Source organism: Diceros bicornis, chromosome 19, assembly GCF_020826845.1.
Source record: "Diceros bicornis minor isolate mBicDic1 chromosome 19, mDicBic1.mat.cur, whole genome shotgun sequence".
In the NCBI taxonomy this organism is placed as follows: Eukaryota; Metazoa; Chordata; class Mammalia; order Perissodactyla; family Rhinocerotidae; genus Diceros; species Diceros bicornis.
In genome coordinates, this window is record NC_080758.1 from 32,154,397 (window position 1) to 32,171,629 (window position 17,233).

The 17,233-nt window shown below is 55.4% G+C and overlaps 1 protein-coding gene across 1 annotated transcript; it reads right to left on the reverse strand.

The window, feature by feature from the left end:
* Nucleotides 1-724: 724 nt before the first annotated feature.
* Nucleotides 725-13,687, reverse strand: ADISSP (adipose secreted signaling protein). The gene is made up of 6 exons (XM_058563126.1): nt 13,579-13,687; nt 7,175-7,291; nt 5,574-5,716; nt 2,695-2,833; nt 1,651-1,773; nt 725-1,403 (listed from the first exon to the last, which is right to left on the reverse strand). The coding sequence occupies exons 2-6, from the start codon at nt 7,191-7,193 to the stop codon at nt 1,303-1,305; spliced, it is 525 nt and encodes a 174-aa protein (XP_058419109.1). The 5' UTR covers nt 7,194-7,291; nt 13,579-13,687; the 3' UTR covers nt 725-1,302.
* Nucleotides 13,688-17,233: the final 3,546 nt, after the last annotated feature.

The following is a 17,233-nucleotide window of genomic DNA, read 5'->3' on the forward strand; positions in this document are numbered from 1 at the left end:
AGAGGATGGGGGCAGCATGCTGGGGGGCCTTTCCTTCAGGACAAATGACCCATCTGGGAAGGCCCCAAGGGCAGCCTATGGATGACCCACTTGCACCCTATCCCAGCCACAGGAGGGCAGTGCGGGGGCTGGGAGAGGACAGGGAGCAAGGAGGGCTGGTCCCAGCTCTGCCGTCAACTCAATGTGCCATTAGGACATTCCCTGCCCACCCATGGCAGAGTGATTTTCATTCCCCGAGTATGAAATGTCAGGCACCTCCCTCCAACCATGACATGCAACAACCCCACCTGCCTGAGAACCATAAGGTGACAATAAAGCATTTATGCTCAAGGTGAAGCCATGGTCTGCTGGTACCTCACAAGAGGGGACGCCAATAGTGAAGTAGTGGAGGGGGCCACGGTTCAACAAAGAAAGGGGCTGGGAACTGACCAGCACCGGGTGCTGCTGTCTCCCTATCAAGCATCCCAAACAGAACTCCCAACCTGACGATAAGACCTCTCTCTGCCCTGGGCAGAAGGCCCCTCCCCATCCAAACTCTGTCTTGGCAACTATTCCCAGGCCTACAATGCCACAACCTGTGCGTAATTCTTTTGGGGCTAAGCAGTATAATACCATTAAGTGCCCTTGCTTCCTAAAAGAATAAGTTTAGCCAAATGTGTTCCTTGGCCCATCTGGGAAAGACTGGGTGTTCTCAGGGACCTGGAGAACAACATTCCCACTGGCCTCCAGTATCCACTGAAAGTTTTATTTCTTTAGTTTCATCCCAACCAGTTGTTTAAAAATCAAGTAACACAGACATGGGGAGTAGGGGTTGGAGACTGCACCCCCCCCCACCCCCCCGTGGACAGCAGTGGGAAAGAGGGAGGGCGCAGGAGAGGTGGCTGAAGCGAGACAGCAGCAGCAATAATGGGGCGACAGCGTCACAGAGCCAGCTCCTTCCCTCCTCTCCTCGCCCTGGCTAGAGCCCCTGTGGCTTGGGGTGGGGGGTGAGTAGAACCCACCCCAGCCCCTCTCCCTCCCCTCCTCACATAGCCTCCTTGGGGGCTCAGCCCATTTCTTCGGCAGGAGACTGAGGCACACAGAGAGGAGAAAGTGGGAGAGGAGGACTTACGAGAGGCAGGGAGGGGGCACAAATGAAGGCAGAGGTGAGAGGCATGGGCGAGGCCGGGGGAAGCCCCTGGACGCTCCACCCCCACGCCCACCCGGGGAGGGGAGGGGCGAGGAAGCCACACCATCACGCAGCATTCCGGAGATGAGGTGGGGTTTAAGGCTGAGGGGCCCCAAGGCCAGCGGGCGCGGGCCTCAGTCGAAGCCGTGCCAGTCACTGTGCTCCGAGTCGTATTCTAGCTCGGCACCCACGCACTTGACACCATCCAGCAGCATGGGTGTGCCGTGGTGCCGGTCTGCAAGGCGGGCGACAAGTCAGTATGCCAGGCTGGACCCTGGCTCCACCCCCTCCAAGGGGACCCCTCCACCTTCCCTCCTGGCTCTGCTAGGGGTGGGGAGAAAGACACCTGTCAAGGAGGTTGGGAACCCTGGGCCAGGGCAAGGATCCCTTTTTCAGAGGGAGCTCTGGCAGGATGGTGGAAACCCCTTGTGGCCAAGCTGGCACTTCCCTTCTCTAGCCAGACTTGTGCCTCATGCTCTCACCCATGACGCGCGCCTGCACCATGACGCGCACGTAGGTCCCGGTGCCACCTTCACAGGCTAGCAGCATCTCCTCCTTGAGGACGCCCTCCTTGTGTGCCGAGTATTCACACTTGACACTGTAACCTGCCCAGGGACAGCCCATGGTGGTCAGCACCTCCGTGGCCTCATTTCCCATTCCTGTCCCGCCAGCACTCACCGGCCCCCACCCACCACCAAGACTGGCTGCTTCCTCCAAGGGAGCAAAGATGGCCCAGGACCTATCCCCCCAGGGCTGGGCGCACAGGCCTCGGAAACTTCCCATTCTTCAGTGACCTCTATATGCCTCTGGCCTAAGAGACCCCATTATGGGGTCAAACTCAGGCTTCCTGGAGGGCCTGCTGATTCCCCAAAAAGGCAGGTAGGGAGAGGGGGTGATGGGGAAAAAAGGGGGGCAGGGCAGGCCTTGAGCAAATCAGGTGGCAGGAGGCAAAGGCCTAAGGGGGCTCACTCAATCTACTTAAAGGCAAAGTCATGGGAAGGAGGTAGGGGGACATGAAACTGGAGCTGGGGCTTCAGCACACTGTGAAACGGACACCCAACCCTCTTCAGGCTGTGGGGGGAGGTGAGGGGAAGGGCCTGAAACAGGCAGGGTAGGGAGAAGCAGCCTGAAGCCCAAAGCCCGGGACTGGCAGGTGCTAGGAGGTAGCTACCCAGAGTTCCTGAGGCTCTGGCAGATTTTTCTTGAGTGGCAGGTGGGAGGGAGGGCTGGAGGCCCAGAGCCAGTTCCTTAGTTACCTCAGTGGGATGATGGGAGCCACTATCAGACGATGGGCAGCACAGGCCAACAGTGTGAGCCCATGGACTTCTGTCCAGGGAGGGAGGCCTGGAGCATGGGACCTGCCAAGTTACCACTCTGCAAGCCCATAAAGAGGCATCATGTCCCAATTGCTGAGCTGCTGGTCCACCCAGATGGGGGGAAGGGAGCACCCCATGCTCTCACTCCCACGCACACCCAGACCCTGATGGAAGAGGGCAGGCCTCCAGCACCCTGAGCAGGGGACGCACCTTCCGAGATGGGCATGATGCTGAGGAGCTTGAGGTGCAGGCTGGGGACAGGTGCCTCTCGGATGTCCTTGCTCAGCTTGTGCACCAGGGGCAGAGTGAAGGTAATCTCATACCTGTGCAGGATCTTCAGGAAGCCAACCTGCAGCAGGAAGGGTGGGGGAAGGAGGCACCTTTACTTACAGCCTCCCCCAGGACCAGCTCAGGTCATGCCACCCCTGATCCTGTGGGCCCCTGCACCTGCTTCCTTGGAGATCCCAGGGGAGCCGAATTCCCTCCACCACTCCAGCTGGTCAACATCCCCAGCCTGGTGGCTCCAGGCCTTTCCCCTCAGGACCTCATCCCCACAACTCAGCCAGCACAGCCCTCAGCAGCTGTCTCAAGGGCCCCGCAGCTCCTCGGCCATTTTATAAATGAGGAAATGGAAGTTAGGAAACGACTGGCTGGAGGCCACACAGTGTGGCCAGGGTAAGTTTTCCCTAGACCTCTTGGCCACTCCTGCCATGTGTGGCACACAGCAAGGCACCAGCCATTGCCCACAGGGAAAGCTCAAAGTCCCATGACACAGGACATTCACCATTCACCACTACCAGCACCTGCCCAGAGCCAATAGCCTGGGGTCAGGGACACTGGTCCTCTAGTCACTCAAGTGGAGACACCAGGCAACACGGATAGCACAGGAAGAAGGATGAGACAGAATTAGAAAAACAGACACTAGACCAGCTGTGTCAGTCCAGAGCTAGCCCACAGGCCCGGCACCAGCCATTGAACCCAGGCTCCTGCCTGCCCTGCTGGCACCTGAACATGGATGCCTGCCTGCCCACTCAAAGGCTCACTGTGCCCAGCAGCCCCAACTCACGGCCCAAGCAATTTTTGTTGTTCATACACAGTGCTTGGCAACCAATGCCCTCTGGGACAGATGCCATCCTTGGAAACTCCAGTCGTGTGAAGGGTCACAAGCCAGGTTGGCTGCTGAGGGGGTAGGCTGACCGGAGTGCCAGTCCAGGAGGCACAGGGGTGCATGCTGTACCCACAGCTCACGTGAGCACACACCCTCCCGCTCACAGTTTCAGGGGCTGGACGGCCCTGACCCTGGGGCCAGCTGGGACTGGCTGCATGGAGCATTTAGCCTTTCTCCAAGAGCAGGCTGACGTCACTGCATAATAAAGCTCAATCCATGTGCTCCCACACTCTGCAAGTGGAGGGCACACCTCTCAAGAGGGCTTTCTGGCTGTACCTGCCACCGTGACCCTGCGACCCAGCTGCACCACTTGCAGAATTTTCCAGGGGAAATACTCAGAGATGTGCAAAAAAGTACTCACCACTGCTCTATTTAAAACAGTGAAAAATAGAAATAGCCGTAACACCAGAAATAGGGAACCAGCTAAATCAAGGATGATGCATATAATGGAATACCAGGCAGTTGTAAAATCTCGTGGAAAATTATTTACTGACACGGGCAAGAGACAGTTCACAACAAAAGCAAGCAAAAAACAGTGTGTATGCTGTTATACCAGCTTTTTGTTTTTGGAAACGAAGCTAAAAAAAAGGCTGAAATGACACACATCAAAATATTTACCACGGTTATTTCTGGATAGTATGATTGTGGGTACTTTTAAATTTCTTTTCTTTTTTTTTTTGTGAGGAAGATCAGCCCTGAGCTAACATCCACGCCAATCCTCCTCTTTTTGCTGAGGAAGACTGGCCCTGGGCTAACATCTGTGCCCATCTTCCCCCACTTCATATGGGATGCCGCCACAGCATGGCCTGACAAGCGGTGCGTTGGTGCGCACCTGGGATCCGAACCCGGGCCACCAGCAGCGGAGTGCGCGCACTTAACTGCTACGCCACCCGGCTGGCCCCCTTAAATTTCTTTATAGTTTTCTCTGTCTTCCAAATTTTCCCTAATAGACATGAATGGATTTTGCAATGGGGGGGGCGGGAGGGGAAGGGAGCTATTTTTTAAAGTTTTGGTTCACTCTGTTTATTCCCTTGGGAAAGTGGTCAGCTGTAGGAGAAAGAGCATGGATTTTAGAGTTGGACAAGAATCTGTGCCCCTCCTCAGGGTGGTCTTGATGGAGACCAGATGCCCCTCACTCCCCTACCCCAGGCACTCCTGCTCAACTCTGGAGCCCTGGTTTATTGTCCAACCTGAGGGCCTCACCTCAACCCGTTTCCCCCAAATCCATCCCCTCCAGAGACTGCCTCCTGCCCCTCTCAAGTGGATGTGGGATCTGACAATGTCCCAGCAGTTGGAGGAGCCATACTGAAGGGTGCATGAGGTGTGACCACTAGGAGAGGTGGGGGCTCCACCAGCAGAAAACATGGGGGTAATAAAGACATAGTCCAACAAAGAGCCTAAATCAGCCAGAGGTTTGGCAAAGAAGGGTAAATAAAGTCACACCTTGTTATCACATAATTAGCCTCACACCTGTGTCACATACATACATTCTTCCATTTCATTCTTGCACCAACTCTGTGGGGTGGGAATTGTCTTCATTTCAGAGAATAAGAAACAGGTGGCCTGCCCAAAGTCACAGAGCCAGAACAGCACACCTAGACCTAAACCCAGGCCTGCGGCCCCATAGGCCATTGTTGGGGTGTTGCTATTGTTGGAGTGATGCCAAAGATAACAGCAGCTCTGCTCACCTTGTTACCGGCGGCTCCACTCCCCCTCGTTCAAGGAATATTCTAAATGCGCTCATCTCCTTGCATTCTCACCACCTCCCACTTTACAGGTGGGAAACCAAGGCCCAGGGAGGGACAAAGATGTGCCTATGAAGCCAGCTTAGGGGAAATGGAACAGACAGGCCCAGGAAGCCAGGCAGGGCCGGGGAGCAGGTGGAGGGAGTAAGGCTGATGAGGGGGAGGTGTGCCCGTACCTTGACTAGAAAGCTGCTGTCGCTCTCCTGGGTGACCATGACCACTGAGTCATGCAACTTCTCATCAAAGTGGACGTGGCTCTGGGAGCTTTCTGCATCATGACCTGCCGCAAAGCGGATACTCCGGACTCTGGGCTTGTTGCCTAGGAAGAGAGTGGGAGAGGGCTCCAGGGTCTGCTGGCTTCCTCTACCCCCAGGAAACTACTCCTCCTTGTCGCCTCCCCACCCCCTGCAACTGCCCTTGACCTCACCCAGCACCCATTGGCTGGGCTCCTTTCACTGGCCACATCCTACTGGACACTGGGGATCATGAGGCTTGAGGCCCCCTACGTGCCTCTACCTGCCCTGTTCTCCCACAAAAAATACCCCCCCGAGAATGAGTGTAGGGGGGATTCAGGGATTAGCTAATATGACCCCTCACTTAGAGGGCATGAGGCTGACGCCAGAGACAGGAAGAGACAGTCCTCTAGACTCTCAACGAGCCCTAGGCAGTGTGGGACTCAGCGCCAGGCCTCTGGATGCCCTGCTTGGTGGTCTCCTTCACAGGCCAAGCTCCCCATCTCTGGGACATTCTCTTCCAGGTCTGTCAGTGCCTGAGGACGCTGCCTGCCCCTCTGATGACCCCAACCTGAGAAGGGAGGGGGGCAGGGACAGGAACGGGCTCTATGGAAACTTCCTGGGTATGAGAGAAACAAAGAGGGCCAAACACCACACTGAGCCCACCTAGGAGAGGCTGCAGCTGCCTCTAAACCTCATCACTGATCACTGGCAGCAAAGATGGAAGAACCTAGGGGAGCCTCCCAGATCCCAGCCAGACGCCCTTCCTTCCTCTGCTTAACTCTCCAAAAAGCCCTCAGCTGTCTCCAGCAGAGCTGGGTCCTCCAAGGCCAGGAGGCAGGGAGTTGAGACAGGCAGAGTAGTGGGAGCTGAGTTGAGGACCTGGGTTTGGGGAAGCCTGTCCTGCCAAGAGCATGACCCCAGTCATCTCTGGCCCCCACAGCCCCTAGGCCCCCCAAGAGCCCTGCCTAGGGTCCTTTTGGTGGGATGGCCTGGGTCAGCCTGGGCCTGGGTTCTTGGACACTCAGTGGAGGCCCGGGCGGCCAGCTTGGCACTTCACATTGCCTGCTGAGCCCCCCAGACCTGACCCTCAAATCTTATCAGGCCTCCCTTGCCTACAACCCTCTATGAGCCCTGCTGGACTCTGAATGAAACCCAAATTCCCTTCCACAGCTTGCTATGGTCATACCCACCTCATCAGCCTCAGTACTCACCACAAGCCCCTCCTGCCCCTCAAACCCTGCAGTGAAACAGGAAGGCTGGAACATGGGGACACAAGGGCACACCCCTCCATAGACCAGCACACCAAGGAGCCAGCAGGGGTCCCTAGGTTCCCTGCTAGGGCTTGGATGAGCCCCGGACCTGGCACAAATACTGCTGTAATTACTGATGTAGTGTAATTCATACTCACATTCACACACACACACACACACACACACACACACACACGTAGCCGATGCAGGCCCCACATGACGCAATGCCCCCTCCCACCAGGGCCTGCTGGAAGACTTGTGCAAACCCCACCAGGCCAGGAAGGCACTCACCCTTGTTGGCTGCAGCCATGGACGCCCTCCCTGCCACGGGGTGAGACACGCAGCTCCTGACGGACACCGCTGCTCAAGCTCAGCAGCCTCCCATGCTCCAGGGACACCAGTAGGAGCCTGAAGGGTGGGGAGTGGGGAGGGCAGGGGTCAGGGCCACACATGGGCCCACGGCTAGGGGAGAGCAGAGATCTCCCTTTAAGAAAGACCCAAACCCCTGCTGCTCTCAGCAGCCCAAGTGGTGCCTGCGCCCTCTAGCACAGGGGACTTCTGCCCCTACTCCCCACATTCACCAAGAGCCCTCACCCCTGCCTGACACCCTACTGACCCAGAGCCCGGCCAGCATGTGCTGAGCTGCTTCTGGGTGCCAAAGTGCCAGCACAGGACTCTTGTGCCCAGCCCACCTGAGGCTGATGGGAAGGGCAGCCTGGACATGAGGAGGACATTATTGGCACTCTCCAGGGGCCAGTTCTGGTGCTGATGACCCCAAGGGCTGTACCCTCCTGCAGCCAGAGGCTACATTATTTAGGTCACACTCCCAGTGCAGCTGGGTCCAGGTCAGAGTCAACAGTATGCTTGGAGGGGGGCAAGAATGAGGGCCCATAAAAGATAAACACGTCCGTGGAGCTTTCCCTCCTTCTATCGGTCAGGGCCATGTACAGAACAAACCCCCTTGGAGGGTCTGCCTCCATAAGAACCCACCATTCAGACTCTGGCCTGATTCTAGGGGCCAGCCTCCCAGCTCAGCTCCCCAAGGGCACCCTCAGGACAGGAGCAGCAGGAGGTACCCCCAGGAAGCCTGTGTGAGCCTCTGAGGGGCTGAGCTGGGACCAGCTAAGCATCAAAAAGAATAATGAGTGCAATTGACAGAAACAGATGGAATACATAAAATTGGAGCATTCACAGAGATTACAAAAAAGAAGAGAGAAAGCAAAACAAAGCCAAACCCTCATTTTTCACCACTGCCAGTAGCAATGCCCTAACTCTTTACTCTGAAAATTGGCAATAAAGAATAATAATTCAGCCTGTCTCTTCGCCTTTCCGGTAACCAAATTGCCCTGATGGTTAAAGGAAAGCTCTTCTTTACAGAAGAATTCTTGCTATTAAATAACAAAGGAATAGCCAAATGCTAAGTGATTCTGCAACCCCCAAAGAAACAAATACTAGAGGCAGTGAGTCAGTGGATGCTAAACCAGGGGGGAAAGGGTGATGGAGTGGATGCTAGCAGATGCCCAAGTGCCACCGACAGATGACCTGGAGTTCTTAAGGGGAATGACACAAGTTTGCAATGGAGGGATGTGACATGAGCCAGTCACGCACGAGTAGATCTCCCCTCCCTCACAGGGGGCAGCCTGACACAGTGATGCCTCCTCATATGAAGCAGCATGAGGTCACAGCATCACTGATAAGGGGGTCCTGCCCAAAATGTCTAACATGGATCTAATCAAGTCCCTAGCTCCAATTTCCCACTTACTGAAAACACAAAAATTAATGGAACAAATTAAATGACTCCACGAGAAAGCAATGAGACAAACCCAGAAAGCAGGGTATTCTACAGGACAACCGACCTGTTTTTTCTTTTTCAAACTACAAGAAGAAAAATAAAGGAGAAGATGTTGTTCTAGATATGGAATGGACAAACCACAGCCTGTGGGGCCGCCGCCTGTTTTTTGTGCAGTTTTATTAGGTACAGCCACACTCATTTGTTATATGTTGTCTAAAACTGCTTTTGCACTAAAGCAAAACTACCTTGAGTAGCTGTGAGAGAGACCACACAGCTGCAAAGTCGAAAATATTTACTATCTGACCCTTCACAGAAAAAGTTTGCCAACCGCTGTTCTAGATTAACACAGAGACCAAGAAGGCAGGATACTCTATGGGACAACTGACCTGGTTTTTTCCACCACATCAGTTGCAAGAAGAAAAATAAATGGGGTAGGGGGTTTTTAACTACCTATAAAAAAAGACATTTGGGGGATAATCGGGAGATGTGAATGGGGCTGGATCTTAGACGACATTAAGAAAGGGCTGATCTTGTTAGGTGAGATAACGGAGCTGTATTACACAGAGAAGTATGTCCTTATTTTTCAGAGATACACAAGTATTTAGAGATGAGTGACCCATGAATGACCTTGGCTAGTCCAGAGAATGAAGAGAAACCACAGCTGGCCTCATAGTCAGGGCTGTGCTGGTGGAGGGCATGACCTTGAGGTCCCTCAGGTGCTGGGCAGTGGTGGGAGCAAGGCTCACTTGCCTCCCCATTTCCCCATTTCCAGTATGAGAGAAGCCCACCCAGGCCCAAGCCCCCTAGTAGAAGGAGGGTACCAGGATTCCCCTGTTGGAAGGTGGCCTAGGGAGGTGCAGAGAAGGGCAAGGCTTGGGTCTTAGGAACGCAGGAACGGCCCGGCAGGCACAGCCCCAGGCCAGCACCCCGCAATGGGAGGCTAGCTCCCAGGCCCCAGCCCAGGGTGCAGGGAAGGGAACTATGCCCTTACTCATCTCTGGCCAGGGCTGCTCTGGGGTCAGCCCCAGAAGGGCAGACCCTTAGCCCTGGAATGCCCAGCTTGTCCCCAGGGAACCTGGCCCTTGGAGAGAGGATTGTCCCCAACCCACCCACTCCAGCCACCCCCAAAGCTGTGGACTCAGAGCATGTGAAAAACGGCCAACAGATGGAATACATGACCAGGCCCTCTTCCTACCTATCGCAGAGGCTGCTCCAGCCACACTTCTGCATCCATGGAGGAATGACAGCCCAATGTCCACAAGGTCCACCCATCTCCCAGGACACTTAACCAGTGGCTGGTGAGCAAAGGCTCCTGAGGACTCTTCACAAAACACTCTGACCCAGTACATGCAGGGCCCCTCCCTGTCTCCCCCAAAACCCACTGCCTGTTGCCTGCCTGCCTTCACCCAGGCCATCCCCTCTGCCCAGAAAAATCCTGTTCCCCATCCAGACCTTAGCCTGGATCTCAGCTCCAGAGGACCTTTTTAGGGTAGCAGAACCCCACCCCACCCCCACCCATCCTGGGCTAGGCCTGAAAATCTTAAAAGGATCCCCTTTCTCACTTCTGGGATCATTTGATATCTATGTCCCCCACCTTACATGGGCAGTGACTGTGTTTTTGCCAAACCCTGTGTCCCCAGCACCCAGCCCAGCACCTGGCAGGGAGCTGCTGTGTTCAATTTCTATTTGTTAAATGAATAAATGACCAAACTAAGGGGAGCCTAAGCATGGCCTTGGCTGGGCCCTCTAGGCAGATGTGGCACGCCAGGGCCAGTGACTCTATACCGGAGGCTCTCAGGAAGAGGAACTCCTTACCCTACCCTCTTAGCCAACCCTTGCCCTGGAGGGCACTCCCTTCCCCCATCTCACAGTGCGGCCTCCCACTGGGCATTCTTCTAGCCTTGCCATAATCGAGGGGGGCCCATGCCACCCTGAAGAGATGGAAAGCCTACTGAGGGCAGGATCCACGTCTCGTGCACTGCCCAGAGCTCATATGGACCAAGCACTCAGGCACTGCCTGTAACCCTGTGGCAGTGAGAACACAGAGAGGGGAGGCAAGTGACTTTAGGGGCCCAGAGGAGGCTGGAAAAAGCAAGCCTCCAGTCACTGTCCCCTGCCAGCAGAGAGCCCTGCGAGTCACTGTCCCCTGGGAGCCACTCTTGTCCAACATAATTCCTCATCAGAAGCAGGCCTCCTCCTGCTGCAACTGTGCCTACAGGGAACCGCTAGGCCCCCTGGCAACCCTAGGCCTCTTCCTGTGCCAGCCAAGTCCTGAGCATGGCCCAAACCGCACAGCCCCCTAGAGGCAGCAGGGACAAGGTCAGGAGCATAGGTCCAGAGCCCAGCAGTTCTGGTTCAAATTCAGGCTGCACGGGCAAGTTACTTCGCGTCTCTGTGCCTCAGCTTCCTCACCTGTAACACAGGAATAAGCAGTGGCCTCTTCCTCGGAGGGTTCAGTGCAGCTGATGCCTGAAAAGCTCTGTGACAATGCTCCCCACTCCACCCCCACCTTCGCAAAAAGCAAACCCCCAAAGGCCTGGTTTCCAAAGCAACAGCCGTTTCAGGGCAGCACTGATGGAGAGGCACTTCAGGTCAATCCTGGAACAGCCAGGAATGGCCCTCAGGGTGGGCCCCAGGGATTTCTGCCTTCTCAGAAAACAGCTCAAGTGTTGAGGGGCCTCCCTCCCCCTCCCCAACTCTCAGGCCAGCCAGGTCCCCAGGGATTGCCAGAGAGCAGACTGCTGGGAGCCCACTGTCCCTCCCAACCAGAGGGACTCACAAGGAAGATGTGAAGAATGTACATCCTGGGAAATGCCCCCACCCGGCAAAAAAAAAAAAAGATCCCCCCCCCCTTAGATGGGCTGTCAACAAGTCAGGAGTGGTATCATGACAGTCACACGACGGGGAGGGCTGGAAAGCTGGAACAAGGGCTTTGCAGGGCTTCTTTGGCTCTCAGTTACTCTCAGGGAAATTAGGGAAGCCTTCTCTCTGGGAGACAGAAAGCTGCCAGCTCAGGTCCCTCTCAGCTTTAGAGAGAAAGGCTGCTTTGAGGTAACCCTACCCTAGACACGGTTCAGCCAGGCCCAGTGGAGCCTCTGGCCTGAGGAGCAGACCCAGGGACATGGCAAGTGGGCAGACAGACAGACAGTAACACAGGAACCCAGAGTTCTCAGCCCCCTAGACTCCTGCCCCACAGGGCTAGCTGCTACTCTAGGCCCAAGGCTCCAGACTGGAGGGAGGGCCAAAGACAGTTTGTCTATGGCAAAGTGGAGCTCCAGAACCTGCCACCCTCTGGCTGTCCACCCCACAGGTGCACCCCCACACCACTTCTCTGCCCCAGAGGCAGCCTCCAAATCCAGGCATCACAGGGCCAGCCCCAGCTTGTCCTCTGCTTTGTGGTTGGGAGCATACCCCCAGCCTTTAGGGGCCTCGTTTCTCATCCATTCCTCAATCCCCATTCTCAGCCTGTTCAAGGATTTTCTGAGCCAGGAACTCCACAACCTTCCACCCTCCCCAACCCCAGCCCAGGGCTTAGTCCAGGCTTAAGGACTCAGTCCAGCAGAAACAGTGTCCAGCCTCTCATTAAAGCTCAAGCTTGTAAAAAGAGCACCCACTGAGGCCAAGCTGACCTGCTGACTCCAGACCTTGACACGGGGCTGGCACATAGTGGGGGCCCGCAAACTAGAAGAAAGCTTAGAAAAGCAAGGCCAGAGGTCAGGTGTGGTTGTGGTAGCTTTACATCAACTCAGTCTGGATGTGACTCCATTTCCTCCTCCGCCCAGCATGCCAGAAGTGCAAAGATAAGTATGCGTGTTCTCCCTCTCACAAGTGGATAGATCAGGGGTGACCTGGGTAAGGGATCCCCACCATCCTACACTCTCCTGTCTCCCCAAGAAGTGTTGCCCTGCCTGCCCAGCATCCCTTCCCCACAACCCCCCAACAGCCCCAGCTAGAGGGTGCTTAGACCCCTCTAGCCTCTACGGGCCTGCCCCACCCAGGCCCCGCCCTGGGCCTGTCACCTGGAGGCCCCAAGAAGTAGAGGCCAGGCCAGGTGTAGGGGGTGACAGCTGCCCCTGACCTTCTTAGCTCCCAGGGCAGAGAAATGCCCTGCCCCCACTTCCCAATGCCAAGATTCAAGAAGAAAGGCAACCTAAGGCCTCCCTTCTCAGTCCAACAGGGCTCCTGCTCACCAACAGGAACAGTGGTCCAGAACCTAAATTGAACCCCTCATGGTGCGTGACAAAGCGGAGGTGCTGGCCAAGCCCCTAGAGGTAGCAGGGATCGCGGTGTAGGACCCTGTATCCTCTCCCGCCTCCATCCCCGCGGGTGTGGCGTTCCCATCCCCGCCCCATTCTCATCTTCTGAAGGGACTGATGGCGGCTGGACGTGTCTCCCCCCATCACACTCATCCTGGACTTCGAGGCAGCGGCTCTGTCCCTCAGAGATAATCCTGCGCCCTCCCCACCCTCACCTCTGCTGACGCAGGAATCTTGGGAGGCCGCACTCCCCGACATCACCGCTCTCCTCCCTGAGGGTGCCGAGGCACGCGAGGCTCAGAGAGGCTACTCGTCCAAGCTCACACAGAGAGGTGGTGACAATAAGGGGGGTGCTGACGGCGCTGACCCCATTACGCCCCCGCCCTCACTGTGTCACACGTGCCCCCGACAGCGCGCCGCGGAAAACACCCCGGCTCCACCAGCTAACCGTCACCCGTGACCCCGGGGCCTGACATCTCCCCAGCTCAGGTACCACGGAGCCCTCCTGGGCCGGGCCCCGACAGCGGAGCCCCGCCCCGGCCCGTTGGAGTCTCAGGCACCGACTGCCTAGGACAGCGGCTCGGCCGGGAGGGGATCTCAGGGAGCCGGGTGGAACCGGGAGGTGGCTGGAGGAGGAGCAGTCTCACCGTGCGGGGAGCACTCGGCGGCCGGGACGGGCAAACACAACAGCGGCGGCTACGGCGGTCGCGGCGGCTACGGCGGTCGCGGCGGCAGCGGGGGCTCAACGCCGAGCTCCAGGAGGGACCCCCGCGCCGCCGCCGCCCTCCTCACGGGCACGCCCCTGCCTCCACCCATTGGTCGATCGAAGGGGTGGGGCGAGGAGGCTTCGGACCAATAAGTGGGCGCTAGAGAACCTCCAACGGGCGTTGCGCCACTGCGTCACGTGCAGGGGGCTTTGCGGCTGCGCCGTGCGAGCCCACGCCTGCCCGGGCGAGTTCTCGCGATGAAGACAGCCGGGCCGCCCGTCTTGGCCAGGGGCCAGCATGGGGCAGAAGGGAGAGAGGGAAGGGAGGAGTGTCTCGAATTGGCCCCGCCCGCCTCCCACCTGCAGCTGTGGAGTTTGCACTTCCCGCCTCGGCGCCAACTTGGAAGGGGCCGTCCCCTGGGCTCTGTTCCCTCGAGCGGCTGTAACGCAGGGCTCAGGGCTAGGTGGGGCATATGAGGTTGCCTTTCTCCTTAGGCTTCCAGGCCTGCATCGGCAATCGATACGGGCATCGCTAGGTCCTTTCCATCCTTCCCGCTCTGCGACCGCCGGGTTTCGGCCTCTTCCCCTTCCACCCCATGCCCCTGCCTCGGAGGAAACGCTCCCGCGCGGACCTGAGACGCTTCCTGGGAGCCCAGCGGCCGGGATAAGTATCAGAAAAAAGAAGGCACGCGGGTTGGGGGCTTGAGAGAACCTATGCCGGCGCCCCTGGGGACCGCAGCCTCTGCTCCCGGTCTCCATGGAGGCGGTCGCCATGGCAGCGGGATGCGCCTAGCTAAGCGCCGCCGGGTGGGATGTGCGCACAGGCGCACGGCTTGAGAGCGAGAGGCGTGGCCCTCAGGTCTTTAGGTGCCCTTGAACAACACCCCCTCCACCCCTCATTTCGCTGCCCCTAAAGTGCCCGCGAGGAACCGTCCGGAGCACGCGGCTCCCTCCTTCCAACGTAACCAGGGGAGAAAGGGCATGCCGCGGCTGAGGGCCAGCTTTCTTTTAGAAGGACCAGGTCGCTCTTTGGGGAGCCCCCAAGGCTCCTACCCTCCGCTGGATCCTTGTGGCCCCTAACCTATCTTCTGGTCTCTGGTCTGCACGCTGTTGGCAAATTAGTCTTCCTGAGCTATTGTTTCCACCGCGTCTTCCTCTGCTCCAACACGCTCCCTGCTCTGGGACTGTCTCCAGCAGAGCTTCACAAACTTTTTAGCAGAATTTTGGGTGATTCGTGCACACTCTGGCATTTGAGATGCTGCCCTCTAGCGCGGGCATTGAGAGAGTTCCACATTCTGATCCCAGCCAGGTGGTTTCTTACTACCCAACCCCACCGTTCCATGCGCCTCACTATGGCTCCCCCCCAATTGTATTCCCATGTCTGTTCTATTCTTCAGGGTCTGAAGTTGGCAGACACTGGGCCCAAAGCAGGCTGCTGATGTATTTTGTTTAGTTCACATGAAGCTTTTTAAAATTCTAATTATTCTTCCTCTTCTCCCTCTTCTTCCTCTTTCTTCTCTTCCTCTTCTTTTGAAATATCAGGAGATCTAACAACATGGACTCACATTCCAACCTGTCACCAAAAGCTGGCACATCAATATGCCCCACCAATCCCTATTTTGTCACATTTTTTTTACCTTCTGGGTCTGTGCAGACATTTGATTTCATGATACCCTCCTTATGCTACCTTCCCACCTGGAATGCCCTTCCCACTCTCCTCTTATGGGCAAAACTCACGCTCCCTTGGAGACCAGGTTAAGGCCTGCCTTTTTTACATCTTTTTAGCCAACTTCTCAAACCCATCCCTAGTGTAGGCTCTTTCAAACACACAGACTAGCTGCTAACTGTGCACTGCCTGGGGCTATTTCCTAATTGTCAACTCCTTTCAACAAATATTTACTAAGTGTATATAATGAGCAAGTTACTGTGCTAGGCCCTGAAGTTAAAGGCACTCACAGCTGAGAGTGGGAGGTGTACCACACAAAAAGAACTGTGGTCTCCTGTGTCTGCCTAACACTCCTCGCACTCCCAGGCACTGGGCAATCTGGCTGACTGGCCAACTGGGAGGACCTGTAATACAGAGCTCCCCATGCCTGGGGATACTACAGGCTCCCGGGAAAAGCCCCAAGGCCACAGTAAGTGCCGATGGTTCCCAAAAACCTCCCAGAGGAAATGAAACTCTTCAAACCAGGAAGAAGTCAGAGTAGAAGGTAGATGGCTCCCCCATCACGGCCCAGTGGGCCTGTGTACCAAAGAGAAGGTGTGCCAACATCAAAGTGGTCCCCAGGCCCTGGGACTTCCTGTGCAAAGGGCCTTACCAGAGGCAGACAACTGTTTGAGGGAAGTCACAGGCTCCCTGGAGATGAGGGCAGTATGGGAAGGAATTAGGAGCAAATCCAGGTTAGGGAAACAGGTTAAGCACATGTAAAACATCCACTCCAGCTCCAAACACATGATATTCCAGATTCTATTCTTTTTAATAAAAATTAAACAACTGTAACCTCATTGGAAAACTGCTTGGAAGTATCTAATAAAGCTGATAAATGCCAACTCTATGACCCAGCAATTCCACTCTTAGTTATACCAAAAGACATGTATACAAATATTCATTGCAGCACCATTTGTAATAGCCCCAAACTGGAAACAACCCAAGCATCCACCAATGTTAGAATGAATAAATAAATTGCACTATATTCATCAGTGGTATATTATACAGCAATGACAAAGAACAACCTACTGAATACATGCAACAATATGGATGATTCTCACAGACAATATTGAGCAAAAGAAGCCTGACACAAAAATAGTATATACTGTATTGTATATTCTAGTACAAGTCTTGGTAAATATATGTCTGCATTTCTCTTGAGTATATATTGAGGAATGGAATTGAGGGAACATAGTTGTGGTGGCTTTATAATGTGTCAACTTAGCTATGGTAAACTATATTTCCCAGAATTCTCTTCCATGTATGTTTCCAGTTAGGGTGGGCCACAACAGACACTTTTGCATGAGCTATGGAGGGTGGAAGAAAAGCAGTGGCTGTATTGGCTTTTACACTCGCAAGGTCTAGACAGGAGCTTTGTAGCCCGTGCACTTTGTTGCTGATCTGCTGCTCACCTCACTGATATGGGGTAGCAGCCAGGCCTGAAACTGCTCCACCTTTCCCTGGATCCTCCTTCAGCTTCTGTGACTCCTGGGGCCAGATAACAAAGGGCACCAGCTTTTCCTGCAGGACACTGACATCATCAAGTTTGCAGGCAGTGGGAACTGACATAAGGTCCCTTTTGTCCTCAAGGGTTCCAGCTTATCCTTGCGGATTCCAGCTTGTCCTTTCTCTCCTACACTTTATATCCATCTTCCCTTCCCAGCCGCCTGACCTGTGAACTTTAAGCTCCAGCATCAGATGCAAAAACGACAGACTTACAGAGACTGTTGAACAGTTACCTGAAGTCAAATCCCTGTAACAAATCCTTTCTGCTTCTCTGATTGAACTCTAACTGATACAATAGCATAGGCATAGGTTTGATTTTGTATGAAACCGCCAAACTGTTTTCTGAAATGGTTGTACTCACTTACACTCCCATCAGCAGAGT

Coding starts and splice junctions, on each gene's coding strand:
- ADISSP (XM_058563126.1), bottom strand. Junction 2,834..5,573: donor ACAGCAGCTTTCTAGTCAAG/GTACGGGCACAC, acceptor TTCCTGCTGCAG/GTTGGCTTCCTGAAGATCCT. Junction 1,404..1,650: donor GGTGCAGGCGCGCGTCATGG/GTGAGAGCATGA, acceptor CCCGCCTTGCAG/ACCGGCACCACGGCACACCC.